Genomic DNA, 19,784 nt, shown 5'->3' on the forward strand with positions numbered 1-19,784 from the left:
TAGACAATAATTGACATATTTTTTGAGGATTAAAGGACAGTATCTGGTGTTAGGGACTTTACTGATTGTGGTGACAATTTGTCCAAAGATATGGTATTTCTTTTAAATGGGAAAGCACACACTGATAAACACATGTCGAAAATGTTCCTTTACAGTGACTCAAGGGTCCAGTCCGGACATTGAATTCACTTCTATCACATAACAGGAACACGTTTTTGTCCAGATTATAAAAAACGACGCCCCCTAGCACAAGTTATGTCCGCAACAGCCAACTCTTTGACAACGCTCCCTTGAGTTTCTGATGAAATCCTCCTCTTGCAAAACGAGACTAACCGACTCGTACCGTAGAAGGAAACACAACGACTCAAATTGAGGGAACCTTAGTTATTTTCACTAGCCTTTTAAGCTAGTTCTATTTATCCTTGCGATCGTTTAATATCAGTCATTTTAACGGACTACATGACTTTTGCATTTGTAGTCTTTTTGAAAGGTTGTAGAAGCCGAATTTCAGTATTCGTATTTATTGATAAGCTAAGGCGAGCTTCACCGTGTGGGAAGGTTTTTCTGGTTAACCATTTTTGTTCACCTTGAAGACAAAATGGCAACGTTTGACCAGGATTTCGAAGGATGTAACTTATTTCCTCTCTTCACAACACCCGTTTCTACGAAGCTTACTGCCCGTAAGAAGTCGAATCACCATTCTCAGCAAAATGCCCCCGGTACCACTATGAGCGCCGCGAGAGTCGCGGACAATATGGCCGATGCTATTCACTGGATCTCAAGGAGAAACTGCCGGTATGTTAGCCATTCGGTTTAAGGAATATGGCTTACAGGTCTACTACACAAGTAACTAGGGACTAGTGCATTGAACTGAACCGTTTTAGTAGCTGTGCATTTGCAAGCTTGCAAGGGAACGGGACAAAAAATCCGCGCTGTCCAAGCCTGTCAAATTGCTGTCAAACAGCTGTCAAATTAGCATAGCATTTAGCACCGAGTGCCTATTTCCATTGGGTAGTGAATGTGTCACCTTTAGGAGAAGTTGTATTACGCACATCTCAATATTTATTGCACAATTTTGTGTTGGATACATATGTAGTATTTGATAGTGTTCAAAATGTTTAAGAACGCGAATCACGAGGAACACTTCTTAGGAGCGAAGACGCCTCCTGTCTCTCCCACCGGTCTTGATGTGGCCTCTCTCGGGCAAGACAGCCAGGGTAGCTCGTGGGTTAGCATGTTCTCTGTGGTCTCTAGGCCCGCACTGTCATTGCTTCAAAAGGTTTTACCCGGGCGCACTCGTACCCCTGCCCTTTCAGACTGTATTTCAGGGTTTCCTAGTGGAAAGTTTAGGCAGAACCTAGTTGACGCTGAAAGTGTATTTTTAGGACAGCTAGACAACATTATCCCCGCAACTCAGCATTCAACTCACATGGCTTACCTGCGTTGTCAGCACGAGTGTTCCGCAGGGCTACAATCAGACTGTGCATGCACATTCAATTGGTTAACTGCCGATTCTTTGAGCGAGTGGGGGATCGAAAATGCTCCAGAAAATAATTTTAACATTCAACCACAAACTTCTGTTGGGTATTTGGGAACCGTACGGAGTTTGCTAAGTCAAGTTGGGTTGAATACAGCGTCGGCTCAGGAAATGAGACACGCCGAAACAGGGCAATTAATCGGCAGGGAAACTTGGTCGTCCGCAGTGACTTCAACGTCAAAGAGTACCAGCAACTGGTGGGGCGGGTTTTGGGGCAGCGAAGATAAGTCTCAAAGTTGGTTTTCAAATTTGTCTTGGAGTAAAGAGAAGACGGGAACCAGCCCTCAACACAGCAGCAAGCATTATATTCAGTCGGAGATGGGCACAAAGACTGCTGTTGCCAAGCCAACGGAGCTGTTTGCCCAGTGGCATAATGTTGAATCAATACACGGCGAAAGCGCTGGACCTCCGCGCCACAAAGAGGAACTTCCGTACAATGGCAACCTTCAAACAACCCGTCCTGAATCGCTCCAGAGCTCACAAGGTCTCCCATTAGAACACTGGCCAGCTACCGCCATCAGTAGCCACCTTGTTAGCGCCGGTGCTGCCACTGCCTGCAGTGAGGTGGCAGTTCTGACCCCTGACCAAGATAATGGCTATTCTAGTCTGGAAGAAGAGCACACAACCAGTCGACTTTACATGGCAAAGATGAATGGAGACAGTATTAGCTCTGCTACGATGAGTGCAGGTGAGAGAGAAAGGGAGGAGCAGGGAGAAACTGCAGCATCTGGTGACATGGACGGAGGAGAAGAGGAGCAGGAGAGGGTGAACTCCGACCTCTCTGAATCAGAAAATGAGGAGGAACCTCTGTACCCAGCAGGCCCCCATGCCTGTCCCCTCTCAACCCCCACCTGCCAGAACAGGGCCATTGCCTACATTATGGGCAGCACCTGTAGCGACGACAGCCAATCAGATGACTCTCTCAGCGAAGATGAAGAGGACGACGATGGTTTTGACAGCGAGGGCTGTTCTGACTCATCGGACTCAGAGGGACTAGACAACAAAGATGACGATCAAGACAATGAATCTGACTCGGAGCAGGCGGAAGCCGAGCGCCTGTGGAACTCGCTGTGCCAAAACAAAGACCCCTACAACCTCCACAACTTCACAGCCACCATCAGAACTACCGCTGCCAGCCCACCTAGGACGGTCCCCCCCTCGACCTCCAGCAGCGCTACCTGCTTGGCTCATGCCTCATCCCTCAACCAGCCCCTCTCCCCCTCGCCCCTGTCCTCCTCCTTCTCCCCCCCATCCCCAGCACCTCTGGAGTCCTGGGATGAGTCCAGTGCCAGCGAGATGGACGATGCCGAGAGTCTTCATCTGTGGAACTCCTTCACCGCCTCCTCGGACCCCTACAGCCCCCTGAACTTCCAGGCCCCCCTCAGGACTCAAGTGCCTCGCCAGGGGGAAGGGGGCCAGGGCAGGAAGGCCCGGGTGGGTCACCGTCATGGCCCTTCTTCATCGCCTCAGGACAAGACTAGCGAGGCTGAGGAGAGACTGGACAGCGGCTTCTCTGAGACCCTGGACAACACACTCCCAGCCACCACCATCACCAGCCCCTGCTGTGTGGCTATGAAGAAGGTCAGTATGGTCTGATGGCATTGATACACATACTCAGGCTGCACCATGAACCTCATATCCAGAGCAAAAGAGAGAAGTGTCATAGTGTTTATTTTTTTAGGGGGGGGGGCTGCTATCTGAATTATAATGTACTAGTGCTATCTTCTTCATTGAAGCAATCAGGCATCTGTCTCTTCTGGGAGAAAACGTTGTAGTCAAACTTATCTGACAATACAATCAACAATATTTGAACACATAGGCTACCTAGCTTAAGTAGCCTAAACATTTTTGGAATGTATTTTCTTTACTGAAGTTACGTTACTGGTATATTAACTGAGTTCGCTAGTCTAGCTAGCTTGAGTAGTCTACAGATCTAGCTCTAGCTAAAGTTACTAGACTACCTGGAACAATATTTCACAATAAAAAAAAATAGCCTAATAATTAGTTGGCCAACAACATCACAAACATTGCATTGCATTACAATATACCATTGCTAGGATAAACTTCAACACTTGTAGTTTGGAAATACTTAATCATTGTTAGAAAATTTCAAAAAAGAGTCTGTCTGGTTACAAATATATGGTAGTACTTTTCCTCAGAAAGTTACAGTCAACATGACTGCAACATAACATGAAAACCACTAGAAATACATAATTATTACAAAATGAAAAAAGAGGCTGTCTAGTTAAAAACATAGTAGTAGTACTATCACTTTTCCTAAAACAGCTTACAGTCAACATGACAACCACTACCAAAGCATTGCTAGGAAAATACTTCAATGCCTGTAGCTTGGAAATAACAAACATGCCATGACTACTGGTATACCTCAACAAACTTATAGTAGACACGACTGCCGCGAAGCACAATTGCAGGTGCTGTGATATTTCTAATGACATCATCTCGCAGCACCTCATATTCTGCGTATTGTGCGGCATACAATCCTGAACTTGCACCAGTAGTACTAGTTACACCTTCAAAGTATCTAACAGCAAGTTCGCAAATAAAAAAAATGTAATACCCTGGGATTTTTATTTGACGATGAGAGGCTCGTTGTCTATAGGTTGTTACTGTCATGCTGGTGTGCTGAATGGGAACCGTTATGTGAGTGTACAGTAGCTAGAGCTAACATCAGAGCCATAATGAGGCTCTGGCTAACATTTACTAGCTTGCGCTGACAACCTTCAGTTGGTAGCTAACGTCGTTAGCTAATGTAAGCTACTTGCCAGTAGCTAGCTAGCTAAGGTAGCTAACGTTTTCACATCAGAGTTTAAGGCCGAATCCCAATACTCCCCCTTACCCCTTCCCCTTACTCCTTCCCCTTAACTTACCCCTTCCCCTTGGCCCTCGAAAGTAAGGGGTAAGGGCTACATAGCCCTAGGAAATGGGACGCCACTTGGTTACAGGTACGTCATCTAGCACATATCGATATCTCCAAAGCAAGTAGCGTTATGCACTGATATTAAACGAAATTCGCTGCTAATGGAGTTTACTTAGAACTGTAGACATGCTAGTCAAAGAAATGCGGGACTGTAGTGCAATTCAGAACTGTAACATTAACGTACCAAACTAGCGATTTTTAGAAACGTTTCAATTAGGAAAATGGTTGCAAATATATATGTTCATGACTGTATATAACACAAAACAAGACTGTCATAATTGTTTTATCAATTAATTAAGCCGATAACATAACATTTATCAGACTCTCTGGATGATTTGGTTGCCAGTCGCGCAGTTTTCACATAGCCCTAGGTTTCAAGTAAGCTCCCGATCTTACTTGGTTTTAAGGGGTGTATACCCCTTAGTCTTAGCCCTTCCCCTAGCTCCAAAAGAGTATTGGGACACCACTAGCTCTCACGGGAACGCGCAAAACTAAGGGGAAGGGGTGAGGGGAAGGGGTAAGGGGGAGTATTGGGATTCGGCCAAAAGGTATCTTCCCTTCGGAAAAAAATTCATGGAATTTTCAAAAATTGTCTCGATTAAAAAAAAAAAAAAAAAAAAAAACGTACCATCCAAAATAAGAACGTGCAATAAACCAATCAGAACAACATCTCACATTCCCTCTAAGAGCAGGCACGTTTGTTTCCTTGCGGATTGCTATTATATCGGAAATTGCCATAATTGTTACAAATCATGTTCGCATACAGATAGGGCTGGGCGGTATGACGGTATATACCGTGCAACTGAAGAAATGTCTACCATGAGAGATTTGGCTATACCGTTTCAACTGCGGTATACTTAAATTTCAATTAAAGCCAATTAAATGTCTGGTTGTTGTATTGTATATAAGCCATCATATAAATCACATGCTTGCGACATTTAGAATTGATTTGCTATTTTCGTTTGACCTCGAAGCACATTTGCGTTGGTCTGACGGAATTTTCGATGTTGAGTGTATTTTGTGTAGGCGGACCACATTCATGCCGATGCTAATTATTATATATTTGATGACCCATTCTGCAGGTAACCAATTCGATTTGTTGTTCAAGTTTTATGTCTCGTGCTGTAAAATTATTGTAGTGAAATTACACTGGTGGCGTTGCTAGCATTTTTGATCTAGAATGACTAGTGAAGGCTAACTATACTTACTAACTGAGAGTGAGGTCATGCCGGGAAATATCAAACTGAGGCTTAAAGGTATCGACCAAACTTTAACGAGGTTGATACACCGAAACTGAAGTTGGATATGGATAGTAAAACTCAGACTGATCGCTTTCGCTTATTTTGAAATCTTCGTCGAAAGGGCATTACGGATCCGTATTGAGCGAGTAGGTCACCACGCTGATGGCATGACTGCGCATCAGCCAATCGGAACGCTCGTACTGTCGTTGCCTTTAAATAATATCCAGTAACGTCTTGTAGTACCAGGTAATACATGCAGTACCGTGATATAAAATTACTCATACCGTGATAGAAGATTTTGGCCGTATCGCCCACCCCTACATACAGAGATTCCTCATGAAACTCTTTTTAATCATTGACATGGAAGAAATGTAACACAGCCATACAATAAAGCAAAACAATGTAACGTAGCTTGCAGGAAAAGGAGGCTGGTCTCACCAGTAGTGCGCACGGGCCAAGCATGCGCCCTTGAAATGGCATCTGAATAACGCGCAATTGACTTTAGACCAAGTTTTTCCTGGTCTGTGGGGGAATTGTTTTCACAAACTGCAAAATAACACCAAGGAACATTTGCGCTGGAACACGCCCCCTCTTTTTGCTGAACCGCCCCAAGGAGCGCAAATTAATTCCCTAATTTACTGACTTGCGTCTGTTAAGGGAAAAGTTCGCTTTGCGTTGAGTGCAAAATAAGAATGATACTTGCGTCGGTGTACAAAGTTAATTGCGCTGGGTGCAAAATAAGGACCCCTTATCTTTTTTTAGATGGAGTTGTTGTCAAATTACTATTATAAAAGTTCAGAATGGTCACCGATCATCTTTAGCTGTGAATACTCTCACACAGTCTTACAAATGATTGTGAGTAATGAACAGAAAAAAAGTATTTTTGAAAATAATTGTCTTTTTTGGAAACCCAGCATTTCGGATATGACTTTTGAAATTCATGGATGTGACGTGTCTGGACCAGTCCTCTGCAAATTACATAAAACACCTACATGAATAGTGATTTTAAACTATTATTTAGCACTGAAATTAAAAACATTGAGTTACAAATAGGGTTGGTAATGAATAATCGATTAATTGTCATTAAGGAATTCATTCGAATAAAAATCCAAGGCTAATGAATAATCGTTGTATTGCCGCGCATTAAGAGAACAACATATTCCGGTGTTTTGCGCGAGTGCGACTTCCTACAGCAGACGAGCAAAGATGAAGCGGGCTAGGAGAAGTGCAGTTTGGGACCATTTCTCAAGAAAAGATAGTCAACTGCAGTTCCTGTGACGCTGTATTTACTTACCATAGTACAACGTCTCCTCTAATATATCATTTAACAAATATAAATCCAAACGTAAATTCCAGCGAAGCCAGCACCAGCGGAGGTCTCCAGCAGCAAACCATTCAGGCTACTTTAGCTCAGAGGACGGATGACAAGCGAGCTAACGAAAGTAGGATAGCTTGTAAGGTAGCTATAGCCTATATCTTGCTAATAAGTTGCCACGACTGTCAGTTTAAAACAATTATTTAATATGGCATTAAGACATGTTTTGTTATTATTCTTGTGTATTTGTGTCTGATGACCAGTCAACTTTGCTCATAGTTTTACGTTAGGTAACGTAGGTCAAGTTAAAACTCAATTGTCAAATAGTTAGGCTTCCGCCAGGGTTGAGAAGCCTGACGTTTAAAAGGATGGATTCAAGTCTTTATTATTTATTCATTTTTCAAAGGTCTCTGCTGCAGCCAAGCAGTGATGCGTTGCAATCGCAACCTGTATGACGTCATGCCTTAGCAAATAATCGATTAATTGTTCTAGAACGTTATTAATAGTCGAACATGAAAACTCCTGTAAAGTCCCATCCCTAGTTACAAATAAACAGTGAAATACCCCAAAAACAGTCAATGACGCCTTTAAGACATCTTCGATCGAAGCTGTCAACTCTACCTCAGCTTGATCCGACAGATAGCACGAGCAAATTAGAGAGCGCCGCCTTAAATGCCTAAACCAATCGAGTCCCTTGCGCACTTTCGAGTTACCTCTAGTAGGAAGTAAATATTACAAACATGGAGCGGGGATCGAGGTTATGGCAAAGACAGTTACGGAAAGACAATAAGGCTACTTGAAATGTCAGTATCACTCGAGAAGATGTAAATCGTTGAAGATATGTTTAGGCTATCCACCTTATTCCTAGCTCCCATCATCCATTTCCTGAATTATGGGCGCGACTTCCGGAGCCGGCGATTGTCATGGTAAGGCTCATAAACAGTCATTGCGGTAAGCTAATTCTTATGCGAAATAAAATATGGGGGAACACAGCCTGTTACACCTGAAACGGGACAATTTGATCATACCTCTGCCTTCTGCTATCGAGAGATGGGAGGCCGACCTGAAAAAGTGGCCTCAAATAACGTACACTAGCATATTTAGCTACTTTATTTACTGTGTTGCTACGTACGGTGAAGCGATTAATAACCTGAAAAGCTCTGAGTCTTATCAGTAGCTAGCTACCTCCACAGCAATAAAGTTGGTCGCGTTTTAATAAAGGTGGGACACAACCTTGTCTACCTTAAAGCAGACATAGAGCCACAAGTCCCACAACACCGGTCCTGGGTTTTAGTTTCATTGTCAGGTGAAATAGAAACGGCTGGGTGCTCATGTGTTGCTGGACCAGCACACTACTAACCCACAAAAATTCCTATATGAACACTTGCATCCCACCTTTACTGGCAGAACTGCAACTAAATTGTGGAGGTCTTTCGTTGCCCAAACACAAAGTATGATGCGGATTTCCTCCGTCGGCTTTTTGTCCATGAAATGAGTACACATACTAGCTTTGAAGAGACCACCCAAAACACTACTACTTCAAGGCTAGGTTTTTCAGCTACATTCTTTTGTAGTCCTCATCTGTTGGCAAGCGATGGAAACTGTACCGTTTGTCACAAGAACAATCCTCTTGTTGTCGTGGGTGTGTGTTCAACACACTGTCCTTGAAGCCACAGATTTAGCTAAATCTGGTTGTTAGCTAGTAAAGCCGCGAACAGCGCAACAGAGCTCCGCAATGACATTTTATAACAATAATAATAACACTACAAATGACAACATATGTTTAAAAATCTCACAATTTGTAACTGCTGCTGTGAAACGATAGGTTTCGAAAAAGTCCCCCGCTGTGACGTCCGAACGGGGCTCCACCTTTTTTGGCTCTTTGTCACGCCCAACATTTGCCTACAGACCAGCCCACCGGTGTTCTGGCCCAGGAACACAAATGCAGGTCGCGTAGATCTCAGACACTAGTTTATCTGCGCACGGCTCTGTGTAGCCTACTTCCACGGGAACTGAAAGAAGTTTTCCAAGTTTTTCTGAGGATATTGAAAATGGACCACGGTCGTAAATGCAGTGTTCCAGGCTGTACAGGGAATGCTGACAGTCATAGTCTTCCCACGGAACCAAACATTCGACGGGCATGGCTGATGTTTGTCTGAGAAGATCCTGTGAAAGAAAATTCTAGCTGGACTTTGTAGATTTGAATAGTCGAAGATGGCGGTTTCAATACAATTTATTTAGATTATACAATTACATATGATTAAACAAAGCTTTGCTGATCAGTCATTACGAAGGGTGCGCTAGTCACAAATCGTTCGCAAGAGTGATAGAGAACTATCACACATGCACTGCCTTATATAAACTGTAGATCAAATGGCATTCTATAAGGTCAATCAATCAATGTAGCAAACTCTGTGATTGGGTCACTCAAGTCAGTGACAGCTTGAAACAATACATCTCCATACCAAGTGTCCCAAAGTTCTTTGATGTGGCACCTCTCTCCAGGGCAGTAGATAATAAAACCCTAGGAGTTGGCCAGCCAAATGTCCTTTGTGTGGTCATCTTCAAACAATACTTTTAATTAACATAAACAATGAAACGGGACACAGTCCTTCTCTAGCCGAAGTTCAGAGCAACTGCCTCATTGACCCCTTACACTGACCAGAGGACAGAAGGCCATATAAGATGCTTCACCCATCCCCCAGGGCAAGCTGCCCACAGGGCCATCAGCACCTCACATTCCTTTGAACTCAACTTAATTATCTTCCCTTCCTGTCTCTTACCAATGAACATAGAAGCTTATAGATTTCATACACATACATCTATGCTAGGGCTGTCCCCACTTGGTCGACTAGTCAATTTTCTGGTCGATATGCTCTTGGTCGACTAAGATTGTTTTAGTCGAGGTGCCATATGACAGTGTGAGATCTGATTCCCGCTTGTTTCATCATTGCTCAATTAACGAAATGTTCAACAGAAATTGTAGATTATATTATTTAAGACAAATAAACCAACTCTAAAAATATATAATTTAAAAGAAAAGGTGTTACTGTTTTCCCTTTCGTTAATCTGCGCTTTGTTTTGGTTTGGTATTTTGCACAAGCACAATTGGCTGCAGAACTACAAACTCTGCCATAGCCTACTTTGTCGGTGTTATTAGTCAAAATGGCAAAGACATCTGTGCTATGGCGGCATTTCATTAACGTATATTTACAAAGTACCGGGTGACTCAAAAAACGTTGAATGCAAACTCTGCCAACAACGGTTTATTTTTCATAGTTCAACGTCGAAAATAATGTATCCTACCACCTGAAAAACGTAAATTGGTCTAGCCCTACTTCACTCATACTAACGTGCTGGGTTGAAAAAGGAATATGCCTATTATAAGAATCACATCCAAATCGAATGACATTATCTTCTCCGGCCAAGACAACATCTTTCTCTGTTGCAACGTTCCCCACTCAGCTTCTACTTAAGTTCACATGCTGCAAGTTTTCAGGCAGTGATAAGCGCGCTCTGATTATTTGCATGTTAAACAAACAATATTTTTAATTTGTAGTACATTGTAAGAGATACTAAATACCATCGGCATTCGGTTACAACAGGACTGGTGATACAAGTCTTATTATTAGTAGGCTATTAGCGGCTGAATCTGCAATGTCCAGCAGCCATTGAGGTAGATGGCGAAAATGTTTGTACGTTTTTGTATTTTTTTTTTAAGCATTTCAAAGTTCGATGAGTCGATTTTCAGACGTCTTAGTCGAGTTTTGGTCGACCAAAGAAAATCTTAGTCGGGGACAGCCCTAATCTATGCATATGACCAACATTTCTACCACAATCCCTGTGAAGTTTGACACTCATTTATTCATTTGCTCGAACCGTTTCACCGAAGACAGTTTTGAATGAAAAAGAATAGCAGTCCAGCCTATTGCTAAAGCCTGTCTAGATTAACTATTTGAAAGAACTGGAGAAAGGCAGGTGCTAGAAACAGGATACACAACGTCATTTGGCCTGGCCGGGAATCGAACTGGCGACTTTCAGATTACTAGCCCTATCCCCTAACCGCTCAGCCACTTGACTCCCTAGAAGAAAAGCTTACGAAAAATAGCCAGAAAACGAATAGCAGTCTAGCCTATTGCTAACACCTGTCTATATTAACTATTTGAAAGAACTGGAGAAAGGCAGGTGCTAGAAACAGGATACGTTAGCATTGATAATAACTGGTACCAACAAAATCATACTACAGCTTGCGGTTGTGATGAACATAAGGTCATAACGCACCTCTTTTCAGCAACAGCCTCATAGCAAATCCTGCTTTACATTGTCCTAGGTTTAAATCCGTTCTTGGTGAAATGTATTGCGAAAATGTGTTGAGGGTCGATATGCACAGGGATCTTCTACGCTAAGGTATAGACTGTGGGCATGTAAACTAGTTTAGCTTGCTGACGCAAGAGCATAGGTAGAATGTGTGATGATTTAGCCTAGTTTATTGGCAATGGGGCTAACGTTATTTCATGTTCCTGACTGTGTTTCGTTCAAATAAATAACCTGTGTTGTCATGTAAATCTACAATTCAAGATGCATGTTGGTCCAGATCAATTTTTCAGCAACCCGTATTGTCCGCTACAAGTTAAATTGTTGAAGAAGCCACTCACTAAAATAAACAACATGCTTAGGCTAGGTTAGGAAATTATTTAAACTAGTGCAGAATTACAGCCACTACGAGCAGTCCCACAATGAGCTTTCCTCAGGACATGCCGTTTCTGTGTCTGTAGCTTCAAACTTTTCCTGCCTAAGCCAAAATTCGGAACATTCCATATGCTGTTGAAATATGATATTCATATGTTATGAATTAAATCATACACCTTAACTGTTTATACCATATTGAAGAGGAGAACTAGGGGATTTTTATGATGTGAATTAATATATGATTACTTAAGGCAAATCATCCTTTATCAAGGGGATTTCAGGCATTTTTTACAAAAATCTTCTCCATCTACCATACGTTATCAGACAACTTCATTTTTAACCACTTTATTTACAGATGTAGGAACTAGTAGATGGAATATCCACAAATCTGTCTGCAATTTATAACAGAAGACAGATTAGAAATATATTTAGATATAGAAGTTATGACCATTCTAGTGATTAGTGAAATATTTTGAAAAAACTGAATTCCCCTCCAAAAGTAGCTAGCGCTATGGCTGGATACTCCTTTCCATAACAAAAAAACACTCGACTTTCTTCCACAATCGACCGAATTGGCCAAACAAGGCATGTACATTTGGCTTAAAGTGTACAGAATTTAGCTAGTACATGTTGTTTTTCCAAGTTTCACAGAAATCTGCTAAAATCGAGGCTAAACAGTGCGACTACTGTCATAGCTGCCTGTCACAAACGGCCAAACCGGTCACGTAATTCTTTCCTGAAATAACTCACTTCACTCCCAAAAACAAATTATTTGTAAGTAAAAAGTTACTAACTTAATTGACAATGTTGACAATACATATTAAGAAACTTGTCTTTACTAATATGGCCTCCAATTTCAATTCGAAGCGGTAAATCCAACACTGTAGGCAATCTCCCATGGTATCCTCTCTGGCTCCGCCTTGGCAAACAATGGCTGCCTTAGCTGACGATACATTTATTTTTCACTGCCTGTATTAACCAGACCCTCCAGGAATTCGCGATGTTGCGATCGCACCAATTCAGACGAATTCAGCGCAACGTTGCAATTTTAACCAATCACCGCAGTTTTCCCACAACTTTGACCAATCATCGTCGTCTCCCACAACTCTCTCCAGTAGGGTTAAATCCAGTGTTGCACCTTTATTTTCTTTTTGCTGGGCGCATTTTTTTGCGCCCCCCTCTGAGGCGCCATAGGCGATCACCTATACCGCCTGTAGGAAAGACCGCCCCTGCGGCCAACAGCACTCTCTGACACACCGAAGGTGGAGGCTTGAAATAAAAATGCGCAAATAAATCTATTGTGTCTACACAACACTGTTTTCAACAGATTGACTAGATATCATTTGAAATGATAACGTTAGTTGTTTCCACTTCTGTTGTCGAAGCAAACTGGATTGACTTCGGTGGGTAAAACGTTACAGCTTAGCAACCAAAGTATATCGTGATTCAACTCAGCTTCAGTTAGCTAGCTCTAGATATCTTGCTGAAAAATAACCTGACAAAGATCTGGACAAACATGCATTGTGAATTGTAGATTTACATAACAACACAGGTTATTTATTTGAATGAAACAGTCAGGAACATGAAACAATGTTAGCCCCATTGCCAATAAACTAGGCTAAATCATCACACATTTTACCTATGCTCTTGCATTAGCAAGCTAGCTAAACTAGTTTACATGCCTACAGTTTAGGTGTTTTTGCTATCTAGCTGTTCTTGCATTCCTTGCAAATCAGCGTTAATAAAAAGCAGATGAGCTTACAGTCTAGCTAACATTGACTAGATGGGCATGGCTGATGTTTGTCTATACCGTAGTGTAGAAGATCCCTGTGCAGTTCGACCCCTCGACACATTTGCGCAAACCATTTCACCAAGGACGGTTTTGAAATCCTGGGACACTGTAAAGCAGGATTTGCTATGAAGCTGTTGCTGAAAAGAGCTGCGTTCCGACCTTACGTTCATCACAACTGCAAGCTGTAGTATGATTTTTTCGGTAACAGTTATTAGCAATGCTAACGTATCCTGTATCTAGCGCCTGCCTTTCTCCAGTTCTTTCAAATAGATAATCTAGACAGGCGTTAGCAATAGGCAAGACTGCTATTCTTTTTCTGGCTATTTTTGGGAAGCTTCCCTTCTAATGCCGACTACAGCTAGCCTAGCTAGAGTCATTTGCTAAGTAAAGTATGTTGATGTGTTTAGAAACAGCATTGTACCTATGCTAGATACAGGAGACGTTAGCATTGCTAAAAACTGTTGGCGACAAACTGTAGCCTACTTACAGCTTGAGGTGGCAATGAGCGTACGGTCGGAACAGCACATCTTTTCCAGGTTCAGCTTCTTAGCAAATCCTGCTTGAAAATGTCCAAGGTTGTCAAAACTGACTTGGGTGAAATTTTCAGAGCAAATGAATATTTGAGTGTCGAACTTCGCCGGGACCTTCTCATAGGCAAACAGCAGCCATGCCTGTCGAATGTTTGGCTCCTTGGGAAGACTGTAAGTGTTAGCCTTCCCTGTACAGCCTGGAACACAGCATTTAAGACTGTGGTGCATTTTCAATATCCTTGTAATACTTCAAAACTTTATTCTTTGTAATTACTTAGAAGTAGGCTACACAGAGCAGCGCGCAGCTAAACTAGCATCGGAGATCTACGCTACCTCGGACTGGGCAAGAACACCAGTGAGTGGGCTGGTCTGGATGTACATTTTGGGGCGTGACAAAGATACAGACCAGAGCCAAAAAAGGCGGTCCCCGGACTGACGTCAGTCCGGTGGCTTTGTTGAAAAGCTAGCGTTTTACAGCCAAATTTTTTCATCTTGAGATTTGCAAAAAAAGAGGTGTTAATGGACTTTGAGGTTCACTGTATGTTCATTTTACCCACCGAACTGTTGTTATTCAATCAATCACCCCTTTAAAGGCAATACATTTTGCAATCAATCACCCCTTTAAAGGCTATGCTTTAGCAACAATTCTGAGCCAGCCGTGCACATAGACATTATAGGGACAGAGGGAGAGGCAAGCCATATAGGAAGGCAGTAACTAAGCTAGACAGGGCTCAACTCCCCCCCCCCCCCCCCCCCCCCAGATTTGGCAGTCTGTTTGGTAGAAATATGAGGCATTTCACTTCCACTGAAATAGAATTATCCATGAGTGTGCCGTGTCATTCCGAGTCATTTGAGCCAGCCAGCCTCCTGCTCCTGCATCACAGTCCCCAGTACACACCCACTTATGTTACTTAGCAAAAGACATAATGACCTGGGAGAAGATTGAGGGAAGAAAAATCTAATTTCACCGATTTACTTTTTTTTCCCATTTCATTTTTTCGTACACTTTCTGCCTCTTGAGTGTTTAGTCTCAGTGCTTTTGCCATCATATAATTACGTTCCCTTTATCCAGGGCCCTCAGCGTTGCTGAGCTCCACAGGCATACTCAGCACCAGCCAACAACCCTCGCTTTAATTAAGCCACGTTGCCATTGCGTTGAGCGGACTTGGTTACACCCCACATTAATTTCATAGTTGTTGGTGAATTAATGAAACCGTTATAACATCTTGGTAAATGGATGAAACAGATGAAAATTCATCTGTTTGATGATTACATTACAATTTTTCAGGACTTGTTAGAAAAACATTTTCTGAACATGAAACACACAGCCATGCTCTTCCTGTTGTCTCAAACCCATCTTATGATAGAAAATGTATTTAAAGTATCAAACTCAAGACCGTACAACACAAGCTGCAGTCAACCAACCCAGGTCATTGGTGAAAACACAGGATTCAATACAACTATGCACTTAATTTCTTCACCTGCAAACTGACAATGGTCAGCCAGCTTTTGATATAACAGCGGTGTTCTTGTTTTCCATACATCATAACTATTACCGGGTTGAATAGCCAATAGGCACATCATTAGCTAATTACTGTGTATATCTAATTGAGTCATTCTTGAATGAAAGTAAAAGATGTGCAAGTAGATGCTTGTGTGTAACTGCACAAGCTGTAGCAGGTCTCGGCTGCTCTGCAGAACTGCTACGGTTGAAGGCAAAGTGTTTCCGGTAGTGTTAACAGCAGGATCTGTGCAGTGTGTTTGAGTGACTGGACCCTGGTGTCGCCTCTCCAGGTACGTTTCTGCGAGGAGGTGGAGGAGTTCTACAGCGGCCCGGAGGACCGGCGTGGCCCCTGGGAGGAGCTGGCCCGTGACCGTTGCCGCTTTCTGCGACGCATACAAGAAGTGGAGGAGGCCATAGGTCACGTGTTGGTGCCCGCCTCCCGCTTGCTGGCCTATCAGAGACTGGGCCAGCAGCAGTGTGAGCACAGCTGAGGAGCAGGAGGAACCAGACCGCTTCACTTCTGACTTGAGCTCAGAGGAGGAGCTGGGCTACATCTCCATTCGGCCCTCAGGACCCTCCTGGTTGGGTCACAGCAGACAGCATCGATACTACAGAGAGGAGATTCCCTCCCCCCCTTTGTGTTCGTGAGATGAAAGACTTCAGTGTTCATCCAGACTCATACAAAACCCATGTTCTCCACCTTGTTTTGCTGTTGTGTGTTTGAACCTAACCTAAATAACATGAGCCAGTCTAATCATTAAATCAAACAGGAATGTTCCTCTGAAGAGACATAGTCATAGAGAGGTACCCTATGGGCTCCATGGTCTGATTTGTTCAGGAAGAACTGGCTACACAGTTTTATGTTTAAATGTTTTCATTTCCCCAATGTCTGCTCCTTTTAATTTAGCGCTGCTGGTGATTCCTCCCTCACACCCATACATTGTCTCACACACACTCGGCAAGCAGCTGAGCTACAAGAGCATCTGCATACCATCTGATGTTCGCTCACAGGCAGTTTCAGTTTCATAACACATTCTTGCCCCTTCCCTTCTCATGGTAATGTTCCAACAGGACCAGACTCCAGGAAACCCTCACCAGCAAAATACTGACAAACTACCTTCTCCTGTATTCGATTAGTTTTTTGTTATTTTTAATCGCAGAAACAAACGTTTGGAAAGGCATTTAGTCGTTAAATGCTTGTGGTTTACCCAGAAACCTCGTCCAGTCTAAAAAGAGTCGTCACTCATTTCCTTTGTATAACAAGGGTTCAGCCCATTGAACCGGGTCTTCTGCCAACTCCTGTTTGCTAACACCAAAGATAAGCCAGCTGTGGTCCTGGACTATCTAGTCCAGTTCTGCAGCAGTATTAGAAATAGGAGCACCACCCTCCCACAAAGTGTGGGTCAGCAGTATAAACACATCTAACCAGTCTCCCACAACACACCTTACCAGTCTACCACCACACACCTTACCAGTCTGTTCCCCTTCTATATTTCAAGCTGTCCAGGTATTTTTAACCGACGCAACCAAGCTCCTCCCTCACCAGTGCTATTTCTGGTCTGAAGCAAAGGATTATGGGTATTGGTTTTGATTAAGTGTGTGTTACTCTAACATTCGACACCTGGTCCCCTCTAGACGTTTTGTCACCTGGTCCCTTCTAGACGCTCTATCACCCGGCCATCCAGGGAAGCAGACGGGGAAGGCCCTTCTGGCCCTTACCGCAGAGTTCTGGGGGTAGGAATTTTGTTCCAAGTGTCTATGCTTTGTGTAATAGTGACCTTTCACCTTACCGCTTTTGACAAGGGCAACCGTCTCATTGCAGATTAAACACATCTGTTTGAGCTCCCCACCGGCAGCACAAATGCATACTTGTCAGTCCACTCGGTCTGAAATTTGCGATTTTCGGAATAAACTTTTAGCTTTTGGTCGGGATTTTCGCTAAGGAAGAAACGGGCACCGTTAGCAAATCGTTAGCCTGCGTTGTTGCGGATGACACACACAACCTGCGTGGCCCACAGTTATTACAGCTCCTGATTGGACCTTTTGGATTGGACACGGAAGATAGAAAAATAGTAGGAAAAATATATAGGCTATAGCGCAAATTCACACACCAATGAAAAATCGCTTGGATCATGACTAAATTAGAAAGTTGATTTTGTTTTAAGTCCAAATTGTATTGTGTCTGGGTCCGGATCCGGACTGGAGTCCGCCTATTGAGTACCTCCGCCCTAGACCCTTCTTCCACATTAACCCCTACTACAGACTAGTAGTGGCCATGGAGTTACCATATCGAGGTGGCTTAAAAGAGGGATGCATGTGACTGAGGCGCTAAGATGTGCTCAGATTGTTAAACAACATCCACATATATATAAATATTGTTTTGTGTTATTTTAATCAGTGCAATTAACAACAAAATTGTTTTATTTTTGTAAAAACATTTTAAATTGGGTTAGTTGTCCTGTTTGATAGCTGCGCCTCACAAAATGGAATAAGTATTCTGTGGAATTAAATCACTATTGGGAAATGACTCGTTTCTGTCTTCTTTTGAGGATTTGAACATCTGAATATCTTCAAATGAATACCGAAATACATATTATATAGTTACTATATACTATAAAGACACGTATTGGGACACGTAGACATTACACCTCAAGGACATTTTATGACATCCCATTCTAGATCCATAGGCATTGGCAATAATATGGAGTTTCCCCCCATGTGGCTATAACAGCTGCCTCTCCAGGAAAGGCTGTGTACAATATTTTGGTGTGTGTGTGGGGAATTTCCCATTCAGTCACAAGAGCATTAAGGAGTTTGTGCACTGCTGTTGGGTGATTACACCTGGCTTGCAGATGGCGTTACAATTCATCCTAAATGTGTTTGATGGTGTTTAGGTCAGGGGTCTGTGCAGACCAATAAAGTTTTTCCACACCAAAGTCAACTAAACATTACTGTTCGGACCTTGCTTTGTTCATTTAGTTCAAATTAAGCCACATTAACAATGGAGAAGAGCCTTAGATCTATGGATTTATTCATGCAAAGGCCGTAGCATGGAGTCAACATTGCGGGGGACTAATATTTTTTTTAAATTATCATTCCGGACACCGTGCGTGGCTGCCTGTTGTAGCGTAGCACATTTATATTTCTATATCAAAATATTGGGGGGGACATTTTGACCAGATTTGAATATTGGGGGGGATGTGTCCCCCCCAATATGTATTATGATTACGGCCTTGATTCATGCTGAAGCATAAATTGTTACTCAAGACAATTCTGTGCTTCAAACTTTGTGGCAAGATTTTGGATTCCTATGCCCAAAGCTGTTTTGGTTTCCTATGCCTAAAGCAAGGTCCATACACTAACCTTGGACTATCCTATTCAGAAGCACTATCAAAAGAGTTTATCACAGTCTTCAAGAAACTTAATGACTAGATGTTGAGTTTGTGTTTGACATCCTGGGTCTACAGTTTCAACAGTCACCGTGGTTACATGGATTCGAATTACTGGCTTATTTGGACTGAAATAGAATTATCACTTGTAAGCACCTTTGTTCGAATAATTGCGGTCCAACTACGATCCGATCGACACCCTGAGATAACTCGATCCGAGTCGGTTGATAATTCGGACATTGCATGCTTGTAAACGGTGAATTGGACTATGAACTGTAGTGGGTTGCACCAACTAGTCTTTGCTAAGACTGTCATAAGTCCTAAGTCAGTCTTAGTTAAGAACGGTCTTAGGCCCATATCTAACGCCTGTTGCACCAACTGAATTTACGACCAGTCTTAACTAAGACTGGTGGTAACATGCGCGTTCATGAAAGTGCCCGTGGAATTCTAGAATGGAACGTGCGTTGCCATGATACCCATACATTTTTACCATGATGATACCAGGGATGCCAGACGCCTGGCGGAAACGCTGCTTGACAGCGATTGCCTCGGCCTCGTTAGGCAAGTTGACATAATGCGGTAGGCGGCGACTCAGTGCCAGCGAGACCCTACGAATAACTCTACGAGCTGTAGATTTATGCACGCCGATCATGTCCCCCACGGTGTTTTTAAATGCACCGTTTTCATAAAACCTCAGTGCAATTAAAAACTGTAACGTTGGCGTCAGGGCAGCATTTCGGTCTGCCTGAAAGCGCAAATCGTCGTCCACTAGAGAAAAAATCTCAACCCTACTGAAAAGAAACCTCTGAAATAACTCCTCATCATTGTACATATCCAGCGGGTTAGTTC

At 42.8% G+C, this 19,784-nt stretch overlaps 1 protein-coding gene across 1 annotated transcript; it reads left to right on the top strand.

Annotated features, from left to right (window-relative positions):
- The first annotated feature begins 296 nt into the window (after nucleotides 1–296).
- On the top strand, nucleotides 297–18,499 carry LOC124470814 (protein phosphatase 1 regulatory subunit 15B). Its single transcript, XM_047024938.1, has 2 exons — nucleotides 297–3,118; nucleotides 15,837–18,499. Exons 1-2 carry the CDS (start codon nucleotides 1,115–1,117, stop codon nucleotides 16,035–16,037), a joined length of 2,205 nt encoding a protein of 734 aa, XP_046880894.1. The 5' UTR covers nucleotides 297–1,114; the 3' UTR covers nucleotides 16,038–18,499.
- Nucleotides 18,500–19,784: the final 1,285 nt, after the last annotated feature.

The sequence above is a fragment of the Hypomesus transpacificus genome, chromosome 9 (assembly GCF_021917145.1).
Source record: "Hypomesus transpacificus isolate Combined female chromosome 9, fHypTra1, whole genome shotgun sequence".
NCBI classification, from domain to species: Eukaryota; Metazoa; Chordata; class Actinopteri; order Osmeriformes; family Osmeridae; genus Hypomesus; species Hypomesus transpacificus.